The sequence below is a fragment of the Xenopus laevis genome, chromosome 7L (genome assembly GCF_017654675.1).
Source record: "Xenopus laevis strain J_2021 chromosome 7L, Xenopus_laevis_v10.1, whole genome shotgun sequence".
NCBI lineage: Eukaryota > Metazoa > Chordata > Amphibia > Anura > Pipidae > Xenopus > Xenopus laevis.
The window spans coordinates 56,295,595-56,321,510 of NC_054383.1; the positions used below are offsets into that span (position 1 = coordinate 56,295,595).

The 25,916-nt window shown below is 37.4% G+C and overlaps 1 protein-coding gene across 17 annotated transcripts in view; it reads left to right on the forward strand.

Annotated features, from left to right (window-relative positions):
• Positions 1-25,916, forward strand: part of kcnma1.L (potassium calcium-activated channel subfamily M alpha 1 L homeolog) — a 673,250-nt gene that overhangs the window by 371,368 nt on the left and 275,966 nt on the right. For all 17 annotated transcript variants that reach the window (XM_041568337.1, XM_041568334.1, XM_018240308.2 and 14 more), the window contains 6 exon segments: positions 517-599; positions 2,236-2,305; positions 2,793-2,948; positions 4,390-4,499; positions 4,754-4,822; positions 21,576-21,662. In XM_041568337.1, the coding sequence (XP_041424271.1) occupies positions 517-599; positions 2,236-2,305; positions 2,793-2,948; positions 4,390-4,499; positions 4,754-4,822; positions 21,576-21,662 (575 nt within the window).

Below are 25,916 nucleotides of genomic sequence, written 5' to 3' on the forward strand. Positions count from 1 at the left end.
CTGTATTTTAAAAAAGGTCACTACATTTATGTGTTTACAACCCTGACACCAAATTAAAAAAACAGCTAATAAGCACATCTGATTGTTCATAATGCAATACTTTGATATTTGATGCACTGTGATAAAACAATACTGAAACCATCTATATAAGTTTTTTCAAAGGCTTTGACCAAGCATATATAATTATTGAGAGAACATTGTTGAACACCTTCTGGTGCTTTGTTATATCCCCATACATCAGTTCCTCCCAATAAATGCATTACTGAATTTATTTTGTCACTAAAAGTCCAGAACCCATGCTATATCAACAAAATTTATTTTGGGGGCATTGCCTAATTAGGCATGTATAATGGTTTTCAGAGCTATAAATTCCAGACAGTCTTTTCAAAAATGAAGATCTGACAGACATATGTGCAACTGTCTGAGCAGTTTACCTTGACAGAGCAATAGGGCACTCTAGATGTGTGCAGAGACACATTTGTAGTCTATAAACCTAGTTAAATTGTTTTTTTACAGATTGAGTCTGCAGATGCCTGTCTGATCCTTGCTAACAAGTACTGTGCTGACCCTGATGCTGAAGATGCTTCTAACATTATGAGGTATTGTAAGATAGCATTTTAGTATTTAGTATCTCAGTTCTAGAAAGTAATACTAAATTCAAAAGTTAATATCTGTTACAAGTGACTTTGTCTGCAGTATATATCAATCTTGGTGATACTCCTGCATTGTTGTGGGTACAAGGAGTTTCCAGTGGCAACATGTCAAAAGGAGTACTTGACTAATGGCTCAGTGTTTCTTTGCGTTTGCTTATTTTATTTCCAGGTTGCAAGTGAAAGGCTGCTGGCACTTGATGGTTTTTTCCACCAGCCTTTCTTTTGAAAGCCTTTATAGCCAACAATACTCCCCTTTTAGTCTAAAACTTTGGTTCAGTTTTAGCAAAAGTTAGAGAAGATTTTTCCAAATTACTCCCTAGTAACACATAGCAGACATATAAACAAAGTTATCAGTGGCAGCAGGGATAAGTCCTGGGGAAAAGGTGCAGGATAACTATTACAAATTTGGGTCCCATTATATGGTGACTACAGAGTACATAAGCATCAAGGAACACCCCTCTTTTCTTCTTTTGTTGGGGGCAGATGCTGTAGCACTATCTTTCATAGACTGGAGAACAAATTTTAACAGTACTACCACCCCAAACTGACTGACAGCTGCCATTCTTTGCTCTGGCAACATTAACTTGTTCACACTGTCTGGGTGGGGTAAGTGAAGTTAGGCTGGGGGCAGCTTAGGGGAACTTTTTATAAAATGAATGGTGAAGTGCCTGATTATTAGTAATATTGGCATGTAGTAATAGGAATATGTCATTATGACCTTTAAAAGGGTTAGATGCATTTTCGTCAATGTACAATGTGCAAGACAACCTATATTTTAATTTTTGATCTAGGATTTTAGGGAGTGGTGTAATTCCCTTCACAGGCAGCTTGGATTTATATGTAGCTAAATCAGTGGGGGTTACCACACTGGTTCTTTATGTTATATTGAATCAGTAGGCCTTGGATGGTGAATTCTGCTTAAAATAATGTTTGCCTAGATTTACCTACAGTTATCTTTGAACATAGCAGAGATCACTAACTGACAGCAGGGCCGGGTACAAAGTGCAAATAGCAGGCATAAAGCCACCATGTTGTTCATACTTTGCATTTTATCTGCCACTACTATCCAGTGTCGGACTGGACCACCGGGATACCAGAAAAACTCCAGATGGGCCTAGTTGTCAGTGGGCCCTCATGCTGCCTATTTCATGGCCATTCCCTATTTCTATAAGAACAAAGAGGCTAAACAGATGGAATAAAAGATAATTGTATGTAAAGAAAAGAGACTAGGAGAATAGAGTGAGTAGATGAAGAATAATAGTACTGAAAGTTGTCCCCTGGTCTAAGGTTTTTTGGTGGGCCCCTGGTTTCCCAGTCCAACTGCTAGTATCTGTGGGTGCAGATTCTTCTCTCCAGAACTCGACCTGTGCTTCCCTCATGAATACAGCTCTGCCAGAGTTTATAAGCACTGTATTCATGACAAGTGGCTGTGGGGAGGCACACCATTATAAATTACACCTAGAACCTCTAACACATGTAAATGCCTTTATTCAGAAAGAAAAGCGTTTGATAAGAGAATTCATAATTAATCATTACAGTCAAATTTTTATGTTGCTGTTTAATATGTAATTCTGCTCCTCAGAGTCATCTCCATCAAAAATTATCATCCCAAGATAAGAATCATCACTCAGATGTTGCAGTACCACAATAAGGTTAGTAATAGTGGAATAGAATATATGGTATGAAATGAATAATAGGCTGGTAGGGGAATCATGGAAAGAAGGCAAAAGGGATATGGGAGGGAAATGTTCTATAGTGTAATGAACAGTTTACAGCTTTAGCAATTATGACATTGCAATTATCACTGCTCACACCTCTTCATCCTCAACAGGGCCGCTTGCCACCCTAAGCACATGCAAGATGCATCTTGTATTAAAACGATATTATACACAACACATTTTAACAGTCACTATGCAGAACACAATGGCCTTTGTGTTATAGCCTAAAATACGTTTTTCTAACTAAAATTATCAGCTAATGAAATATTTGGATACTCAAAGGCTTTTTAAAGAGCAGCTGCTATAAGCTATGCCTTCTGGTAAATTAAATATTCTATATTTTTTAGGGTATAGGTTGCTTCTGATGTAAATATGCATCCATCTTGTTCTCTGTTTTACTCTTTTTTTGTCTCTTCCGCAGGCTCACCTACTTAATATACCCAGCTGGAATTGGAAAGATGGAGATGATGCCATCTGCCTTGCTGAGCTGAAACTTGGTTTTATTGCTCAGAGTTGTTTGGCTCAAGGTCTATCAACCATGCTGGCTAATCTTTTTTCCATGCGTTCCTTTATTAAGGTAAGGGTAACTGATATGAAATGCCTAATGCAGTTTCAATGTATTCATATAATATTCACAAAGAATGTGCTTCCTGTTTGTTTATCATCAAGCAACAAGTTAGTCTATAGATCGTAAGTAGAAACCCTAATATTTTAAATCACTGTCATTTTTGAAAAACACATTTATATTAAAATATAAAGAAAACTCACCTGTCTACCTCTGCCTACTCTATTTTCGAACATCTTCATATTACTATAGCCACTGGTTTACCATGCTGTAGGTGAATATACAGAAATCTGCTATCCAGAAACCTCTGAATTACAGAAAAGCAATAACTAATAGTCTCTATTGTAAGCAAAAAAAAAATTCTAAAATGATTCACTTATTCCTTGTAATAATATATAGTACTTTGTACTTAATACTTTCCCTATCCCGCTCCTCACAAATACATCACTACCAAACACAGGCAGGGTTGTATTTGTTGCTGTAGCTGCAAGTCCTTGTGCTCCCATATGAAACAGAGATCTGCACCAATCTTATATGGAAGGAATGCAGTGTACAAAAAAGTTTTGCCTTACTTAAAGTATTTCAGCTGAAGAAAGCCTTGAAGAAAAATACTGAAAACACAATTCTATATATAAAGCTGACCTTACTGAAGCATGTCCTACAGTCATCAATTTCCATTTAAATCAGCATTGGACTCATTAGCTAGATACATCAGTATGATCTGCTACATAATTGAAAGCTGAAATTAGCTTAACAGTGATGTTCATGAAGTGCATATGCACTGGCATATACTATACTTCCATTGTACAGTAACAACTGATGAGGTAATAGATATCATTTTTTCTCCCTGGTAGAGCACAGGACTGCTCTTGCTCACTAGAGGTGACCATATTACACCGCTTGTGTGTTCTATAACAGGAGCTAGGCTATCACTGATTTTGATTCACAGGGGTCCATGTACCACGTCTTCATTAAAGGCTATCAATAGGTTTGCTAGGTTACCTTAGGTGTTAGACTAATGTAATGAGACCTGCCTCCACATTAGGCCCTCTGGCAGACCCATTTCTTGCTAGAGTGGAATCCAGGAGGAGATAAAGAGCAATGCACTCACTCCCATTATATAACCTATGAACAGGAACTGGCTTCAAAATCCCTGGACCAGTTGGGGAGACTTCCCTTCCACATACACACATGGTGACTGAACAAGAAATCAAATCAACATAGTGCACAAAATAAGGATAATTGATCTTTAATAGATCTGTAGAACTGTTTCTTGCATTCTTCTTGCCACTTACTTTTCATCCCTTATCTTAAAATATGAAAATATAATTTTTTTTAAATCATCTTTTTGTTGCAAATATGAACTGACATGATCTCAAAATAATGTCCTCCATATATACCCCCCCCCCCAAGATTGAATAGTTTTGTTACCTGTGGGATCTGTTTGTGACAGATTGAGGAAGACACCTGGCAAAAGTATTACCTGGAAGGAGTGGCCAATGAAATGTATACAGAATATTTATCCAGTGCTTTTGTGGGCCTTTCATTCCCTGCAGTTTGCGAGTAAGTAAATGTTACACACCATTTTTAAATTTGTTAAAGTGTACCTCTTTATGCATGTAGTTTGCTACAAGTCTTTAACATTAACAGAAGAGGTCAACTACTAAGGGAAAGGGAGGCAAATAATTACACAAGATCACAAATATATGCATAAGGGAAGTTGTAAGGCACCTGTTAATTGTTTTTACTCTGTTACTATTATGGTTTCAAGATCTCACCCGTTTTTCTTTTGCTCTCTCTTTTTTTGGAAATTGCAGGTTGTGCTTTGTGAAGTTGAAACTGCTAATGATAGCTATCGAGTACAAGTCAGAGAAAGGAGAGAGCAGGTACATTTCTTGGAAGAGCTATCAAACTTGCAACTATGTGTAACTGGAAGTCTTCTTTCTCTTTAGACTTTTGGGGCGAGTGTCATTTGCTTCAGTGTACTACAGGGTCTTCAATCAGGTTTTTTCTAGTTTTATTTTCACTAATTGACATTTTAGTAGCAAATGTTTGTATGAGGTGTTTACTTTTACCTCACTTCTGATTCCAATATCAATATAGCAGGCACAATGTCCTGAATTATATTTTGGTCAGCCACAGAGTGAGTGTCTCTAGATCAGTGGGAACCTGCCATTTTATTGTGGTTTACAACATTTATTCCTACAAATTTTAAACATTCAAACCACAGAAATACAGTGCTAGATTCAAAAATATACTATAAATGTCTCAACATGTTTATTCTCTGTTATGTGAAAACTGCACACAAAGTAATTGATTATTCTAATTTCAAATCATACTCAAAGTGATATATAAAAAAGCAATAAAAAAGGCAATTTGTGGACCCACTAAAACACCCTCCATATAATGCAGCACTCATAAACATAAGTAGTAGTCCAAAACAGAAATTTTTTGATAAATTGTGCAAGTACTATAAAAACTATTAGTGAGATTGCCGTGCAAGCTTGTGGTTGTTAATACAGTGGGTATGGTGCTGTTAACATATTCAGAGCTAAAAGAGCTATACAGCCATTTTATTATTCCACAATATTTTTTACAGGATTATCAGGCATTTATCATTTAACAATTTATTTTTCTTACTAGAACAATTAGTTCCAGAGTGGAAAAAATTGTCAGAATCCCTTCTCCTTAGCATCCATCAGGTAGTAAGTGTTTGGTTGGGTCATCTATCGTGCTGAGCACTTCCACCCACTGAACAGAATGGTGTTCAAACACATTCTGATAAATTAGTTGAGGTATTTTTAAAAACTCAAATGTTTTGATCAATGGTGAAAATATTTAACTGCTAGGAATCCTTCAAGATTCACCAGTTTTATATTTACTAAAACTGTGCATTTTAAATGGCTGCTGTTTAGACTGCAAGTACAGGCAGCTGATTTTAAACAGAGAAGGCTAGATTATTTATGGATTATGTTCTTGCATCAGTTAGGCTGCTTGATATGAAAAAAATGGAAAACATGTTCTGTAATGTTATTTTAAGTATTCATCTCTGATTTTGCAGGACTACAGCTCCCAGCTTGCTTAATGTGCTCAGTATGTTGGGATACTTAATAATGTGTTCAGTATGTTGGGATTTGTACTATAGTATAACTTGGGGTGAGCAACATTGCTATTGAAGGTTTATTATAAGTTTTGAGAACCCATAGTGCCCTGTCGGCTGATGAAAAGAAAGATTGAGATGTTATAGTTTTTAACACTGTTCAGCATATGTAATAACATTTCTAATGGGAAAATGTGTTATTTTTGTACTTAAAATGTATCCATTACAAGCAGATGGTAATGGATAAAATGGGTTATGGGCAATTACATTTCTTATTTATGTGAATGATTTCTTTTATTAAATACATTTTATTACAATATTTACCCCAACATTAAAAGATAAAATGACAGCTAAAAGCTTAAAACTGACCATTTGAGAAATTGTTCATATAAATAGGGTGACTGATCTCCCTTACAGAAGAGTAGTCCTTTGGGGGGGGGGCAGCTGTTCTTGCCCTCAAATTTTACCAGGGGTGAGCTAATCTAGTGATAACACATAATATCACAAAATATAACTGCACACAAATGCAAAGTAGGTGTGGTAGCCACATGATGTTCAACTGCATGTTTTGTTAACCAACCTTCCTGTCCTTTTGCACCATTCCTTAATAGGTGCTCAGATTCAAAGGACAAAAAGAATAGTGTACAATAGAGTTAAAAACACAGTGGGGTACATTTATCAAAAAGTGAAGTTAGAGATCACAATAGTCCTCTAGTGTGAAATACGGCCTCTCTCCTTTCATTTCTATGGGATTTTTAAAGGTGTATTTATCACATAACTTTCACTTTCACCCTTAATAAGGGTGATAAATACTTCTTTTAAAATCCTATAGAACTGAATGGAGAGACGCGGTATTTCACTCTAGTGGACTGTGGTTATCTAACTTCACTTTTTGATAAATATACCCACCCGTGACACTTCAATGAAAAATTAACAGTGGACCACAACAGTATAGGAAAGTGAAAAATGGGCAAAGTGAAGGAAAATGAACATTGGATGATCTGCCAGGGCTTGCATAGGTTTCCACTTGGTACTCTTTATTTATGTGCGATAGAGGAGCTCACGGTAGCAATCTCCCAAGAGTCATTTGTGGGTTCCCGGCCACTCCCACTCGGCAAAAGTGTCCACCATATGCAAATGTACTCAACTGCAATCTCTCAACAAATTGTGATAAAACGTTATCTCTTTATTTCATCAATTAACAACTGTTAATACAGGTTAGCTACAGTTCAGTGTTTACATATTCAAAACTGTTGACGCGTTTAATAACCACGTGAGTCACTTCCTCAGAGCATGGTTGCATCATACAAACAAGCATAACTTTATAGATCTCCGATCTCTTTCTCTCTTTTTGGTCTTTAATTTTTAAAGATCAAAAAGAGATAAAGAGATCGGATATGTATTCTGTAACAGATCATAGTAGTGAGGCTAATGAAATTAGAAAAATAATACAAATACATTGGAAACTAATTGATTTAGATCCTCAAGCAAATATTTGCAAATTATGGTTCTTTTATCAGAGAAGTAGACCTATAGCTTATTATGCCTCTCCTAGTATGTTACCAGATAGGGAAAGATCAACTAAGTGGCTAAAATTCTATGGAACGTATAGATGTGGGGCAAAGATATGTAAGGCATGTAACTTTACAAATGTATCAATTGGTTGAAATACAGCACCACAATTCTTTTCTTGAATAAAAATGCCTTTATTAGGAACACTGGCAGGACCTGGATAAGCAACGTTTCAAGCTTACACACACTCAACAATACAGCTTTTTATACAAAAATGTATTGCGCCATCTGCTGGCTCATTGTTACAATTTTCAACAGGTTTGTTACATTGTCACTAGGTACATTCATTAACTCTTAAATGGTTGAACAGTCACAAGTTAGCCCAAGTTCTAAGATATCTGTAAGATAAAAGTTTAAAAACAATTAAAAACAATTAAACCCGGAAAATAGCTTGTAAATCATATTCCCTATATAATCCCTGAGGAGTGAGGGTTTCTAGTCTTCTAATTCACATGGCTTCTTTCCTAAGAAGCCCTTTGGTCCGGTCACCCCCTTGTCGCAATCTGGGTATGTGATCTATAACCTGATATTTTAACTGCTGAATCCCGTCGCTCTTTTCCACAAAGTGAGAAGCAACTGCTTGTTCCACGTTTTTTGTCTGTATGGCCGATTTATGTTCCCTGATACGTTCTCTAACTGGGCGACTCGTCTGGCCCACATACATTAACCCACATGGGCATTTTATTACATAATTGGCAAAGTGTAATAACCCCGGACTTTACGAATGCATCCAAGTCCTTTAAAAGTACAACTACAGGGAAAGAATACAAATGTAAAACATATGTGAACTGTAGGGCTGTTAATGTTATATATATAGCCACCTGTGTATGTGGGTGTCAATATGTGGGGAAAACATAGAAGAGAATGAAAGTACACTGTGGCATGTATAGGAAGAAAAAATATCTCCTCTGCAATAGCAGACCATATTTTGAGTGAACACAATGGCTATGAAAAATGTATCTCTTTTCAGGGCATAGCGCAGAGGTCAGCAACCTTTACTATCAAAAGAGACATTTTGCCACCACTTCCACTAAAGGAAAATAGTCTGGAGCCGCAAAACATAACACAGCTTATATACTTTTAAAAGTTGTAACCTTTTGTTAATGTAAACTGTTACAACAACAGAATACAATAAACAGAAGTGCAGTGTGTATGTGTAGGCCTACTTTGAAATACATTAAACACTGAATAGCCCTATTAAATGCTACTGTTTTCATCTGTTTAATGTGACCAGTTTCTGAAGCTCCATGCTGATCTTTCCTCTTTTGTCTTGAGTGCGTGACCGCGGTAAGGACCATGATGAATCATATTGCTGTGGCTCGGTCTTGCCTGTCACTCCTGGGACGTCTATACAGCCCTCACACCTGCTGGCAGCTTCCTGAGTGTGCTACCGCAGTAAGCTGACCGTTAGCTTACCGCGGTCACACACTCAAGAAGCCGCCAGCAGGTGTGAGGGCTGTATAGACGACGTGACAGACAAAGCCGCAAGTCCGTGCCGCAGCAAGCAGGATGAAGAGCCGCGGGTTGCCTACCCCTGGCATAGAGCATGTAAAATTAGGAAAGAGTGTAATGGAAACCGATGGCGTCCAAGATGGCGGCCCCCTGCCTCTCCATGTGGATCCTGCTGGTCGCAGCGCTGTGACGTCAGCGTCTTCTCGCCCGCCGATTGGTCGCCAGTGTCGGAATGGACGCCGGCGTCAGAACGCCAGTGTCATGGCGTCATCGTGTCCAAACTTTTGGCGCCAAGACTGGGCTATTTAAAGGAGCTTTGACACTGCAACATTGTCCAAGTATAGGTTTCACTTTGTGTATTCCTCGGTGTGATTATAGCTTGTCTTATTGGTTCTTGTGTATCGACTTCTGCCTGGACTGAACTATTGCCTGGACTTTGACCATTCTCTTGCCTAAACCTCCTGTTACCTCGAACCCAGGTCTAACGAACTGCCTCCTCCTAGGTCCGCACTCCTAACTGTGCCCTTACATTATAATTGGGCCATGGACCCCTCTGAGGAGGCTCAAGCCCAGCCTGATTTTGGAAGAGCCTTTCGCGGACTGGCTTCACGAATGGAGGTCTACTAAGCCCAGCAGACCCACTTCGGTCAAGCTTTAGAGGCTATCTTGGAAAAATTGTCAGCCCTCACACCGGCAACACCGGCCTCTGCCTCTGCTCCTATTCCTGTGGCTCCTGCTCACGCCTCTGAGCCTCATATCCCGTTGCTTCCCAACCAATATCTCTCGGAGCGCGCCAAGGTGGGGTACATTATTACCCGCCTGACTGGAAAGGCTTTGGAATGCGCATCCCCTCTGTGGGAGAAAGAGGATCCTCTCATAGATGACTCAAATGCCTTTATTCAAGATCTGCGCACTGTTTGATGCTCCCGGCCGGGCAGCGTCTGCCTCCTCACGCTTGTTCCAGATTCGTCAGGGAACTCGTAATGTGCCAGAATATGCCATAGAGTTCAGCACTATTCCCTTCCTGGGGTACATTTTTTCCCAACAAGGCTTCAAGATGGATCCAGCAAAAGTTTTGGCGATTCAAGAGTCAATCAAGCATTCGATTCAAGCTATACAGAGGTTTATTGGCTTTGCCAATTATTACAGACAGTTCATCAAAGGTTTTTCGTCTAAGATTTCTCCAATCCTGTCCCTTATCCGGAAAGGGGGAAACCTCAATGCTGGCCTCCACAAGCTTTGGAAGCTTTCAAGACACTTAAAGAACCTTTCTCTTCTGCTCCGATTCTCAGACACCCTGATCCTATTCTGCCTTTCTTCATCGAGGTTGATACTTCTGATGTTGGGACTGGAGCTGTACAAAGATCTCCGTGTGATGGGAAATTGAATCCTTGTACTTACTTTTCTAAAAAATTCTTATCTCCTGAGCAGATCTATGACGTGGGAAACCGTGAGTTGTTAGCAGTCAAATTGGCTCTAGAAGAGTGGAGACATCTGTTGGAAGGTTCCTTTATGCCAGTATCTATCTTCACAGACCACAAGAACCTTGAATATATCCAAACACTCAAACGCCTTAATCCTAGACAAGCTAGATGGGCACTCTTCTTCTCACGCTTCAACTTTGTCATCACATTCTGTCCTGGTTCCAGAAATAAGAAGGCAAATGCTCTTTCCAGAAGCTTCATTCCTGAAGACCCTTGTTCTGAGGATCCTGAACCCAGTGTGCCTCCTGCTAAGATCATAGCTGTTTTGTTTCCCTCCATGGCTTCTCAGTTGTTAATAGCACACTCTTCTGCTCCTTTGGATACTCCCTTGTGAGTAGCCTTTGTCCCTCCTGAACTTCGTCACACCATCCTGTCTCAGTCCCATAGCTCCAAACAAGCTGGCCATCCAGGAATAAAGAAAGACAACTGAACTGATGTAAAGGACTTTGTTTCTTTTTGTTCCACTTGTGCAACCTCCAAGTCTAGACATTCACCTCCCACGGGGTTACTGTTACCGTTACCCATTCCCCCCTGACCATGGACTCATTTGGCGATGGATTTCATTGTGGATTTACCTGTCTCCATTGGGCACACTGTCATCTGGGTTGTGATTGACAGGTTCAGCAAGATGGCCCATTTCATTCCCCTTCGCAAGTTACCTTCTGCCTAGGAACTTTCAAGACTGTTTATTCAACACATCTTCCGCCTTCATGGATTTCCAGCTGAAGTTGTGTCCAACAGAGGTTCCCAGTTTGTTTCAAAATTTTGGAGATCCTTGTGCAAAGCACTTCACATCTCTCTTCAGTTTTCTTCTGCCTACCATCCTCAGTCCAATGGAGCTGCAGAAAGAGTCAATCAAGCATTCGAGCAATTTCTTCGTTGCCATGTGTCTTTGTGCAAGGATGACTGGGCAGATCTCCTCCCTTGGGCTGAGTTTCCCACAACAATGCTCTGCACGCTTCCTCTGAGAGATCCCCCTTCTTTTGTGTCAGAATCCACTAGCGTTTCCTCAAGATCTCCTTCTCACAAATGTTCCTGCTGCCAATGACCAAGCCGCTCACATGTTCGCTATCTGGCAAGCCACAAAAGCCAGAAGAGTTCTCTTTCTCAAAAGAAGTTTGCCGACAAGAGTTTCTTTCCCTCAATATAATCTTGGTGACAAAGTTTGGTTATCTACAAGAAATATTCATCTCAGAGTGCCTACTCCTAAACTTGGTCCCAAGTTCATCGGCCCTTTTCCAATTTTCAAAATCATTAATCCAATGGCGGTGCATCTGCAGCTTCCCCCAGAGATGCGGGTTCCAAATGTCTTCCATGTGTCTCTTCTCAAGCCTGCAACGTCTTCTTCTTCTCCCACTCCCACTCCTGTTCTTGTTGAGAGATTGCAGTTCATCCCGGGCAGTGAGTACATTTGCATATGTTTCCACTTGGTACTCTGGTTTCCACATACTCTCTAGGAACCTATAAGCAGTTTAAACTGGCTCTTCATAAAATTGACAATAGTGTGTGTGAGGCCAATATAATGTAAGCTCCAATGGGGCAGGGACTGTTGTGGATGATGTATAAATGATGTTAAACTCTGCTGAATATGTCAACACTATAGATATAGGGTAATCATAGTGTAATAATGTAAAGGTAATAATAATATTTCTAATTCTCAGGGAGCTATATGAAAAGTGCTTTAGTGGCTCCACATTTTTTAAAATTCTATATTCTATATTATTATATTGGCAGCCCTTAGCCTTAGCTAGTCATTAGTTATTTCATATGATGCAAATTAATTGTATTTTCCTTAATATGCAATATAGAGTATTATGTTCCCTAAAATGAATCACATTATTGATTACACAATTAAACAATACTTAGTTGTTTTCATTAACATTGACACATTTTTTCATTTGAAGGTAAATGCATACTTTGTGGGTTCCTGCATTTCTATTCAGTTGACCTGTAGAAATGAAGAAAAGTAGAAAACTAAAAAAAATGTAGATGTCCATAGACTTCTAACCTCACATTCCAACACCCATTATCCCACCTCTCTGCAAACCACCATGTGTATCTCAGAACTAAACCAGCAAGCTAAATTAGCAAACACTCTGCTAATAATGTATTTGCAATTTGTTACAACTAATTCCTCCCACCCTTATGTTTTCACCCTTTGTTAATTTCTGACCCCAATCTTTTTGTTGTTGTCTTAACCCAACATGGAGCTGTTTATCTGCTTTCTCTGAAACGACTACATACCTCTCTATAGTCCCTCCCTGAAAAAGAGAAAATATTTTAGAGAGTACATATTAAAAATGGCTATAGTGTAGATGCCTGCAAGTTGTCTTTCACCCCCAATTTAAATGGCTTAATTAAAATGAACTGCTGTATCTTTTCCCCCTTCTGGCCCCCTCCTGAGAAATTATTTACTGTAGAACAAAAATATGCTTACTGCAATCGTTGAAAGACCCAAGTGATATTTTGTAGGTAGCTCATTTACACAAAGCATGTGTTGCTTGCTTCTTGTCATGCAGTAGATCATATAGATTGTGTTTTTTAAATGTAGAACTGTTATCAGTGACTTTACAAAACAGAAAGAAAAGGCAGTGGAGAGGAAATGCACCCAAGGGAAAAAAATTATAAATATATTTAATAAATATTGGCATATTTGCAGTGCATAATCTGAAATTCTGATTTCTCAAGTAGACCACATTCTGAGAGGTAGTGGAGAGTTAGCTATCAATAAACAGTTTTTCTGCATTTAAATTTTTTTATATTGTGTCTAGAACTTTTATTTATATATTTTTTTTTTTCTTGGGAGATATAATGTCTTGGTGTCCATGATTTTCTTATCAAAGTATTTGATTGGAAATCTGTATATTTTTTTTCTTGTTGTTTGCAGAAGCAGAAAGCGGTATGGCTTTCAACATTAACTGTGCCTAACCCTCCTTCACCAAACTTCACCCTAACCTCTCCTCCTCACCTCTGGACTCATAATCAGGAGCTCCCTCCGAAGAGAAAAACTCTGGCTGCCCTCCTATCTTCTCATCTGTATACATACACATACATGCATATGTAAAAATAGATATGCACATATATAGAGATTTTATATATTAAATATATATATGTGTTAACATATTTATATACATATGTTCATGTGGATATGTTTATATACACCTGTATATGAGAAATACATGATGATAAATATTGTCATTCTAAGCCAATCTAATTCCACAAAATACCAAGATTTTCAAAGTCATTGTAAATCCTTCATTCAGATGTTTTAAATTTCAGACTTGCAGTTGTATTAGTTTAAAAGCAAAATCTTTAATGCCTTCTCTTTTGGCTTCTAGCTGATTTCTTTATCATAAACCCTATGCCTAAATTTGTCTGATTTCTCATATACACTGTGTGTGTATATTTGTATAAGGGTATGAGTACCACACATATATTCTTATACATATGTATGTAGAAGGTATCCTATATCTGTATGTGTTTATATATATATATATATATATATATATATATATATATATATATATATATACGTGTATTTGGCATAATACATCAATACATGTAATTATTCACACCCATTAATATTATTTATAAAGAAAGGGAAGTCAAAATAGTATTTTTTTTTCACCTTTTCTTTCCACAACTAAGCTTTTCTTTCTCTCCAGCTGTTGCTCTAACTTCTTTGTAGGGATTTGTTAACCACTTCACTTCCAGAGGCAACCATTATGACTGGTCCTGCTTTAAATTTAGCAGTTAAAATGGCTTTTGCTTATAAGTGAAAAAGCTGTGCACAGTGTTTGTTACCCAGATGACATTGTTTGTCAAAGGCGTTGTATTGTCTTTGTGTTTGTCACAGTTGTGTCATTCTTACTTCTTTCCCCAGTTATCCCTTATGTCTCTCTCTTAATGTATTCATGGTCACCATTTCACACTCAGCCCCAGGTAAAAAACAATGAAAGACTCTCTACACATATTACTTATAATCCAGTGTTCCTATTGTATCAACTTTTGCTCTAAAATTATACAGTACACCCTTTTGTAAATAGTTTCAGCTTTATGCAATTGTATCTGTAGTGTAAGCTTTTTCTTTAAGTTAGTAATTTGTCCTTGTCTTGTATTGTTGGCTGCATAATATTGCTATTGTTTGTTAGCATAGTTCTTGGAAAGTAATAGCTTCAAATCCACCTGTACGTATGAAATGTTCCTGATCACTAAACAAAAGTCTAATGTTTCTTTGAAAAAGTTGAAGAAACAGCTTCACTTAGGGTAATGTCACAATGTCCTTTAAACTTTTAACTATTATGGGACATGCACTGTCACAAGTTTGAGGTGCTTGGAAACACAATGAAATCACAGTTTCTAGTTTATCTAATAATTAGTTTCTACTGAGATGGAATTGCAATTTTTAGCAAACTTTAAACTGGTGACTGAAATTTAGATAAGACTTTTTGCTGCTATACTTTCCTGATTTTCCGACTTAAAAGTGATCTCATGAAGCTTTAGACAGGATGACAGGCACCTTGGTTGACTATGGGCCACACGTGATTCAGCAATAGTCCCTTTAAAGCTAGTGTATTTATAATAATTATTTATTTTACTTTGCCCTCAGGTTAAGAATGAAGAAACAACGGGATTGATTTATCATGTCCCAATATTTTTTAAAAAGCAGTAACAACTTCAACTTTAACCAAACTTTTGGTCATTTCAGACAATTCTATTGTGTTGGAAACATTAACATTTACTTTTAATACACTTGTATGTTATACAGTATATATTTAGATGGGGCAATTTTTGGGGCTTAATCATTTATTTTGGAGTTGTTTATAAATATTAGCCTTCCTCTTCTGGCTCTTCTTGCTATTGTTTCTGCTATTGCAAGGGATGTTAAAGCTCCATTTTGCTGGTGAGCACATTGGATGCTAATACTAGTCAAATATTCTGGATAATTGACATGTCTTTGACACCTGACAATTCATTAAAACCAATTCCTTACTTTCAGGAATAGCGGAAACTATTAAGGATGCAATGAATGCAGGATTCAGTTTGGGATTCAGCTGAATCCTACATGTTTTCGTGGTTAAGATATGGCCAGATCCTAAATGGCCATCCTAAATCTGAACCCAGTACAACTGAATGCAACATTTTTTTTTAACACAGATAACACAATGATTATACAAATTAGGGTTCAGATTCATTTTGATATTCAGCCAAATCATTTGTGGGGGATTCTATATTCAGACAAATTCAAAAATATTGGATTTGTTGCATCCCTAAAATATATAAAGCTGTACCTAGATTTATTTGGATTTATAAGAAACCACTTTATATTTTTCCATCTTCCCTTGTGGGCAGTATTTCTGCTTTGCTGTACACTTTTCCTTACAATGAAGTATATCTGTCATGGGATGTTTATGGGATATGCCAGATCTCATGGACTATGTTTGTGAACTACTGCTTTAAAAAAATTGTACCCTCACATAAAATTATACAGTTTCCCAACAAGTTGAGTTGTTCCAGAAAAGTACTTCCTTATATCTCAGATGGGTTAACATTTAGAACCCACCAGGAGCCTTGCCTACAATGGGCAGGCCTTCCTTTCAAGCAGGATTCTTAATAAATCATATTTACTCTTAAAAAGGGATGGGACTCACTAACATTGGGACTCATCAGATTGGGGTTGTGGATATGTGTAACTGGGTGTCATATGGGTAGTTTGGTAATGTTCCCTAAATTATTGGCAGGTGTTGCCAGTTATACAGATGGAGCAGATTTTACATAGACATTTCCTACAAATAGTTGACCGTGTCCTTCCATTCACACTGTTTTTTTTTTATTATTATTTAATGTATTTTACCAAAAAGAGGTGAAATTGGATGTTTATACCCAGATAAACTTTTTCCTTACAATGAAGTATATCTGTCATGGGACGTTTATGGGATATGCCAGATCTTATGGACTATATTTAACTACTGCATTTAAAAAATTGCACACACATAAAATGATACAGTTTCTCAACAAGTTGAGTTGTTCCAGAAAAGCACTTCCTTATATCTCAGATGGGTTAACATTTAGAACCCACCAGGAGCCTTGCCTACAATGGGCAGGCCTTCCTTTCAAGCAGGATTCTTAATAAATCATATTTACTCTTAAAAAGGGATGGGACTCACTGACATTGGGACTCATCAGATTGGGGTTGTGGATATGTGTAACTGGGTGTCATATGGGTAGTTTGGTAATGTTCCCTAAATTATTGGCAGGTGTTCCCGATTATACAGATGGAGCAGACTTTACTTGGACATTTCCTGCAAATAGTCGACTGTGTCCTTCCATTCACACTGTTTATTATTATTATTTAATGTATTTGACCAAATAGAAGTGAAATTGGATTTTTATACCCAGATAGCTTTTTATCTATCTATCTATCTATCTATCTATCTATCTATCTATCTATCTATCTATCTATCTATTGTTTATAAAAAATTAACAGTTCCATAGAACATTAGGACTAGAAAGCTCGAAGCTGTGGATATAGTGTTCTGGCAAGGTTCTGTGTCAATAGACACCTGTCTAGCTGTATTTGATTTTAGATGGGATTTCATCTTTACTTGTGTCTTGTTTCTACTTATGTTGCACATTTTTTACAGTTCATTAGAATCATGAGGCCTTTTCTTCATAGCGGTTTAATCAATTCATTGAATTCTGGTTTAGCTTTTTCCTACTTTGATCTGTTTCCATCAGCTTGTGAGACCTGAAGGGAGAGGGCACTTTTTACCCAGACCTTTGTTCAGTTTGTTTTGTCTTGTGTGCAGTGTTTTGCTTACCCCTCATTCTCCGTTTCCATTTCATTCCAACCTTGCCTTCTCCTGTTCTCATAGGTTTTTGGGTCATAGTGTGGGCAGGGGCATTTCAGGGGCTGCTGCCGCCTGAGGGAGGGGGCGCATCGATAATGCAGCGAGCGCAACTAGCAGAGCCGAATCTCTGTTAAAGAAAAGGAATTTAGGCTCTTAAAGTTACCAGAGTTGTTTTTTGCTGCCCCTGATAACTGACCACTCTGTGCCTCCTGAGGCATGGTCCTCTCCTTGCCTCATGGCAGGAGCGGCCCTGAGTGTGGGTGTGTAACTGTTTTAACCAGAAACTTCCTGCAAGTTTAACTGCAGAAAAGTTATTGCAGCACAGGGAGTTATTCTGTGGGTGGTCTTGGCTGGGTGTCAATCTTTGTCTATTGTATGACTGCATGATTTGTGCAAGTGAGAATTTACACCTGTTCAATATTTCCTGTCCTTTTGGGTTGCAAGAATCTGCATGTAACCTTAAATAGCAGGATGTGTTGAATTGTTATTGGTTTATGGCATGCCCTTTAAAGCTGCTTCTATGTCCCAATCTGTGTGTGCATTGTCTGATCTATTGAATGAACCCTAATGAACTAATGTTGATCATGAAGTCTGTGATGAACTAATGTTGATCATGAAGACTGTGGCTGCAGTTTTAAAATCATTAAGACAATGGGTTAAAGAAAATCATCTAACAGCAAAATTCTCTGCCAGGCTATATACAAATCATGCTTCTTAATTCAACGTTCTTAATTCACGTTCTCCATTGATGACTTTTCTTTCAGCTTAGAAAGATTGAATATATATATATATATATATATATATATATATATATATATATATATAAATATATATATATATATATAAATATATAGATATACAGACTATTCTCTTTTTGCTTTGCAGTGGATGCCTTCCTGACCTATTAACCATTTTATATTAGTTTATGTTATACAAAAGGCATTTTGCAACTATATCAGAGTTGCTTTTTATTACACTTTGCTTCTAAAAATTGTATATGTTATGCTTTAATCTTAATAACATATTAGCACACTACAAAAAAGGGCAAAGTTTGCTGTATACCTTTAATTCATAGCGACCAGTTGAAGGTTTAATGGAGCTCATATAATAAAAACAATCAGTTAATTGGATGTAATGGGTACCAGGAAGTGGAACTGTCCTGTGTTTATGCAGAACCGTGATTCTGTTTTCTATCCTGTTTTTTTATCTGTCGCATAACATAGAAATCCACCATATTCACGGTGTTGTACAATTGATATAATGCATAACAATCCATTACTTGGGCAATAGATCTCACTTGAAATTAGGTGCAATCTGTATTCAGAGGATGCTGAAAGATGTGTGGCCATGTGTCTTCTCATTGTTTTCAAAATGCAACATTAATCTTATAAAATAAAGCAAAGGCTGGGTTGAGTTGCTTGGTTTGGTGTTGTTTGGGAACAATATATGTCATATATGCCATCTTAATTGCTTCAGTATCTTTTTTTTTTTCATTCACAGCATGGTTTGAGGGTTAGCCTATCTTACATTCTTTGTTATGTTTGTTGTATTACTTGTAATTGTGGTAACTCCCTTTAATGCAAGGGGACAGTGGTACAGAACATCTAAATCACAGCATCTGCATTTTATATTTTTTGCAAAGCCCATTTTACTGCAGAAAGTTATATTTTCTTTATGCTCTGTCCTTTTTTCCTGCATATACGTAGTCTTGCTTCCTACCATTACCCATTTCCCATAGCAGGCATTTAAAGATGGATGATGTTTACATGCCTCAGTTGTACTTGCATGAGAATATCCATTTACTGGCACTGTTAAGAGCTGGTAAGAGCAGATTTGTGGGTTTCATATGAGACTTTATCCAAAATGGCCTGCATTGCATGAAGTTACACATACATTGTGGATTACTGGCATTGACATTTAGAGCTTGAAAAAATTGTTTCAGAATCACTCAAAAATTTGCAATACATTTTGCAAGCTTATATCCTGGCCTCAACCTTTAGCTCTTGGACAGATAGCTCACAGTATTCAAAATTCATGTCTAGAAAGTAACCCATATATTGTAAGAAATATTGATTGTTGCTTTATAATGGCTAGAATTCATGTAACTGACCTTGTTGTTTAATGCAGTTGTCCTTGTCTGGAGCAGCAGACATGCAGGTTTTCAGTTTTGGCACTTTTCAAATTACTCAGTACCATTTTAATGAGCCTCCGAGAATGGATGCTGGATTGCCTTGCTGCAGTGAAAAACTGGCAGGCCCATTTATCTCACAGCTCAGTGATGAACTGTGATTTAAATGTCTGCTTCTCTAATGGGACCCCAGACATCTATCAAACATGAAGACATGAGAAAGGCCATTTATCATCTACTGGGGTGTCTTGTAGTTTATTCTCTATGGTTTTAAAAAAATACAGACATTGCCTTCTTCTGAATGGCCTAGGAGATTGTTTAATTATAGCAATGTTTACTATAAGGAAGTACAGAATTATTATTTGAACATAAAACGGTTTTAAAAAATGTACTAAAGCTAAAAAACTGACTATTGAAGGTACAAATAAACCATGAAGACAGGGCAAAAGATATATTAACCCAAATGATACTAAATGTCCCTTTAAGGATTGGTAGGATGTCTATTCCTCCATCATTGAGCGCCGGGCACTCAATAACAGGCCAAGGTGTGTGGGTGTGGATTTACAATTTTTACATGTTATCAGCAACAGTCCCACTTTTTATGTTTAAGTTCACATAAGTCCAATAACTGGCAGGCTCAAGCATGTATACTATCTTATTTATATACTGTGCACTGTATTAGAGCGTCTAAAACAAACAATTATTACCAGACCAGGTTAATTGTACATTCTATTTGATGCATGAAAACACTTTCATTTTTGATTTTACAGGGTTTTTAATATGTTCTAGTGAAATAGTATTCTACTCTCCCATTAGGTATTTTCAGGAATTGTGCATGATGCTCCCTTTTATTGCTATTGCTGCTGCTGGGGGCTAGCTGTCCTGTACCACTCCCTGTGTTGTTTGGAATCCTTGTTTGTGCATTCTCCAGTGCATGAGACACCCTTTTTCTATTTTTGGGAATGTGAGCCACTGTCTATCAGCACAAGGAATAATAGTTCAGTTTGCATAACCTCAGTGCTGAATAGATAATGAGTGTTCATAAGCAAAGGTACATAAAGCCTGTCCTCTAAAAACATGGCAACACTGAACTACCTACTAAAGTGAGTGCTGGAGTGTGGGTTAAAGGAGTGGTAACTGTCTGGAAAACTTTAAATGTGTGTTTCAAACAAGGTAGCAGTGACTTGTTGTGGGGTCCACGTGTAAAATATGATCATACCACAAGGTGGCACCTATATAATAACCATGTGAACTTTTAAACAGTCATCTTTGAAATTACTTTAATGTAGCTCCAAATACAGGCATCACTGCTAGTCTTGTTTTATGACTGCTGATTCATCTACTTTAATACACCATTAACCCCTCCCTCCTATGAGCCAGCCAAGTTGCATAGTAGTATTTCAGCTTAGTTTAATGAGGTGCAAATTATAATTCAGTGTATCTGTTCATAACAGAAATTGTTGCCAGTATCAGTAAGGTGTGAATGGTTACCCTTTTTCTGAATAAAGTTATTTTAAACCCATCATGCAAGATATTCAGCTACTGTATTATTTTTCACATTAAATGGATCGATGTAATTGAAAACATGTATTGGGAAATAGGGAAATGTATTGGGAAATAAACTAAAAAGTAAGCTTATTGAACTTTAATAGTATTCCCCCACTTTCAGTTATGATACAATATGAGTTATAGGCAAGCAATTTCAAAAGTGATTTCTTTTCGAGCAGTTAAATAGCATTCATCAGTTCAGGTTGCCCATTTTGTCATACAATTTAAGTAATCTGGCATTACCTATATGCTTTAGTGTTTATACATATATTTTGAGCAAGTGTTTAACTAGAACGTTTAATTGATCATACTTTTTAGATGTGAAATTGGATATCATGCAATCACATAACCATTAATTAAAAAGAAACATAATTCAAAGAAAGTCCTGATTTCAGCTCATGAGGTGGAGGGGGTAATGGCCTTTTTGCCAGCAGGATCACATAAATGATTATTATCCATTTTGTTACATTTATGATCAGTTACCTTTCATGTGTTTTTCACCAGGATCTTAATCAATCCGGGTAACCATATGAAAATAAAAGAAGGTACCCTGGGATTTTTTATTGCCAGTGATGCCAAAGAAGTAAAACGGTATGTATGTATAAATTACAGTTTAGGTATGAATGTAACATGCATTAGAGTTAAATGTATTACAAATGGATGGTGTAACAAAAAGGGGAAAGTTCATTAGTCAGTTAGTTGGACAAGTCAGTGCACAGTAGTATGTGACCAGCATTACACAGTGATAACCAGCAATGGCAGAATAATGAGATATGAGGCCCCAAGGCTACATTTTCAACAGGGCCCTTAGCGGTGCTGGGCCAGGGTCAAAGGTGCACAGTGGACTGGGAAACACAAGGGTTCTGGGACCATCTAGCTTTGTTTTTCAATCAGGGCCTCTCCTGTTTTCAACTATTATTTATTTTCTCTTTTATTTCTGCGCTGTGCTCTGGGACCAGTCGGGTGCCATGCTCACCCCCTCCCCCCCATCCCGCACTGCTAGTACCTGGTTGCTCCTGGAATTATTGTCTTTACTTTAAATTATTTAACAGAATTGCAGCTGCTGCTGGGCCTGTTCAGGTGCCACCCTGCTCCCCCTGTGCACGGCCTGTACCTGCTTTCTTCCTGACTGGGAGAAGTTTAGGCAAGGCAACAAGGTGCATGTATATCTGCACTTTGTGTGCATCCAAACCCTGATTTAGCACAATCAATTAAAATGTAACTTTAAATGGAAATACTGATTCAAATCTAAAGCGCACCTTCTATGAATAATTATTCACACCATGTCCATAACAACTCAAAACTAAAACCTACATAAGGTGGACAGGTGGTGGAATCTTATAAGTAAATTGGCATTAAGTAAATGTGAAATAAGCTTTTTAAATTCAGCTAGTTCCAAGCCATGTTCAAAAGCCCCCCTTCCTTCCATTCCCATTCTGCATTACCTGCCTATCTAAGTTGGGAGCGGTCGGAGCTATCTCACCACCGTCCACCTTTGCCTCCCTATGCGTTTCACCACATACACAGCTTCTTCCATGGCATAAGTGATGCACGGTCGTGGCTTGCTAGTGTAAATATGTTCCATCGGCAATCCCTCGTGTGGCAGTTTCATTTGGTTACGTTACTTCCGGACATTCCTACACCGATTGATTAATGCGGTTCAGCGTGACCCACTCTGAAATTTGCATGTGTTGCCTACACTAACATTCCGCATAATGTGCGCAAATGCAGCCATCATTATTTACAAGGTATCCAACTGATCTAAAAGGCTACATTGATGCATATCAAGGACTTGGACTTGAACATTTGACATATACTGTGCTCAGTTCTATACTTAAAAATAGCTGTTTATATGGTGAATTTGTGCACTTCTTATTCGTCCACTACCCTTAAGATAAGGGGGGAGGAGTGTGCTTTTCAATATTGAATATTCTATAGAAATAGTGAAAAGGTAAATCCTTCATTTAGGCCATAAGGGGATTTACTATTCATAGCATAAATCGACCTTGCCTCTGATTGCAGCAGTTTTTAATTACATTGCCTACCCTAGAGGTCTGTTTTATTTGTTCCACTGCAATAAACTTCATTACCTTAGCATTACCGTTGTGGCATTCATTAAAATGGGTCGCTACTGATGTATTGCGTTTGTGCTTGACATCCCCCACATGTTCTAGAATTCCACATATTGCCCACATATTGATTACCACATATGCATTACATAAACTACAAATGTGCAGTTACAGTTCATATAGTTTTTTAGTTCATATTCTGCATTAACCCTTGTTCGTGTGATTGTAGATGTCCTCTCAACTAACGGGCATGGCAGACAGTACCCACTTTTAAAACAACCTACACTTTTGTTTGTTAGCCACGTTGACTTGTTGGAATGAGTATAATGGCTCTGAATTTGTTTATCTCATAGATTTCTACTTCATCTAAAGATGATCAATGGATTTTTACCAATGACCTCCTTTAGCTGGTTGTGAGATTTTATTATGTTCTGTACTGTAGTCTCCAATAAGTTTAAATGTTTTGGTGTTATTTTTGTCATTCTGTCTAATGTTTTTTTGGGACTAAAAGGGATTGTCTATCTGTCTCTAATGCTCTTTTATAGGGCTATAAACTCTCTCTTTGAATCGTATGTACAATTTCTTAGCCTCAATTTTAAAATCCTCATGAGTTCTACAAATTCTCCTGACTCTCAGGAATGGCCCCACTGAAATCCCTTTAATAGTTTTACTGTGGTATGGCTATCGGCATGTAGCAAATTATTGGTTGCCGTCTTCTTCCTATAGAGAGATGTAGATAGATTCCCTTGCTGGTCCCGAAAATGTTTTATATATAAGAAATTAACAATTTCTTTATGAAGCTGTGCTGTCACCTTCAAGTTGATATCATTGGTATTTAATTTGTCGACAAATTTGAAAAATTGTTCACTGATGCCTGACCATATGGGTACTAAATCATCTATGTAGTGTAGCCTCAATGATATTAGTTGTGTAAATTCCGCTAGTTGTTCTCTGAATACAAAATTACGTTCCCACCATCCAAGAATAATGTTGGCATAAGTGGGTGCACATCGGCTTCCCATGGCTGTACCTCTTATTTAGTGCTAATATTTATTGTTGAAGGTAAAATAATTATGTGTTAGAAAAAACTTCAAAAGTTCAATTATAAAACTATTATGGCTGGAATGTTGATGGCCTCTTTGATTAAGAGTTTCTCTCACTGATTCCAACCCCACAGGGATTCTACATCTAGGCATGCTAAATACTGATTTTCTTCTAATGTGATTCCATCTAGGTGGAAGACTATTAACAAATGGTTTTAAAATTTTGTCCAGATATATACTGAATTTTTCAGTTAGGCTACCTATGCCTGAAACAATCGAGTGACCTGGGGGAGATTTAGAGTTTTTATGTATTTTCAGGATTGTATAAAAAGTTGGTATTATTGGATTTTTTACTGTCATAATTTCACATTCATCTTTACTCAAAACTCCCGGTTCTTTGCCCATTTTAAGTATCTTAAATAAAACCAATTGACATTTTGTAGTTGGATCTTCTTTTAGTTGTACATAACAGTTTTTATTATTTAGTTGTCTCATGCATTCAAGTACATATGGTTTCCTATCTTGGATAACAATATTACCCCCCTTGTCACTTGGTTTTATAATAATGTTACTGGACAGCTTATTATATGTCCGGTGCTCATGTTTAATGTTAATGGAGTTGTCTAAAATCTGCTGTGCATGCCTCAATGAATTCTATCTTAATAAGTTGGATACCATGTAAATAATGAAGACTGCATTTGCGCGCATGATGCGGAACGCACACTGAACCGCATAAATTGATCGGTGAAGAAACGTCCAGAAGTAACGTAACCAAAGCGAAACTGCCACACGCAGATAATGAATGCCACAACGGTAATGCTAAGGTAATAAAGTTTATTGCAGTGGAACAAATAAAACATAGGGTAGGCGTTGTAATAAAAAACTGGTGCAATCAGAGGAAAGGTGGATTTATGCTATGAATAGTATATCCCCTAATGGCATAAATGAAGGATTTACCTTTTCACCATTTCTATAGAATATTCAAAATTGAAAAGCACACTCCTCCCCCCATATCTTAAGGGTAGTGGACGAATAAGAAGTGCATAAATTCACCATATAACCAGCTATTTTAAAGTATAGAACTGATAGTATGAGCACAGTATACTTAATGAACTCACTGCATTTATTTGTGCAGTGCTGGACCATGGAGTTGTGGTTACGTGTTCATAGAAGGTGCACTGTAGATTTTAATCAGTATTTCCATGAAAAGTTACATTTTAATTTAATGTGCTAAATCAGGGTTTAATGTTTTCACAGAGGCTGGCTATCTGAACTGGGTTGCTGGGAGTGAAAGGGTTAATGCTCAGACTATCTGGGTGCTAACTCCAGTTGTTTTTTTGTATAATTGTTACTTAGTGATACAACCTTGCAGATGAGCCAAGTACTCAATATTGTTCAACTTGCTTATGCTTATCATAGTACTATGTAATGTATCACATTACATTTTAAGACAAGTATTGCTTTCAGTGACTTAACTGCCACAGGAATTATAACAGTTAAGAGTCACAATTAATGCCCTGAAATGAAAAAGCTATTACAGTGACATGGCATAGATATTTCATATTCACATGAATATCTGATTAATACATTATTAATCACTGAAATGTCATATATTATTATTATAATATTATGATCCAGTCCTGGCTTTTTAAGATATCATTCTGTGTTACTGGTATAAAGTCAAATTTGGATTATGAATTCCAGCACTGTAATCACTAATAACATGGATCAAG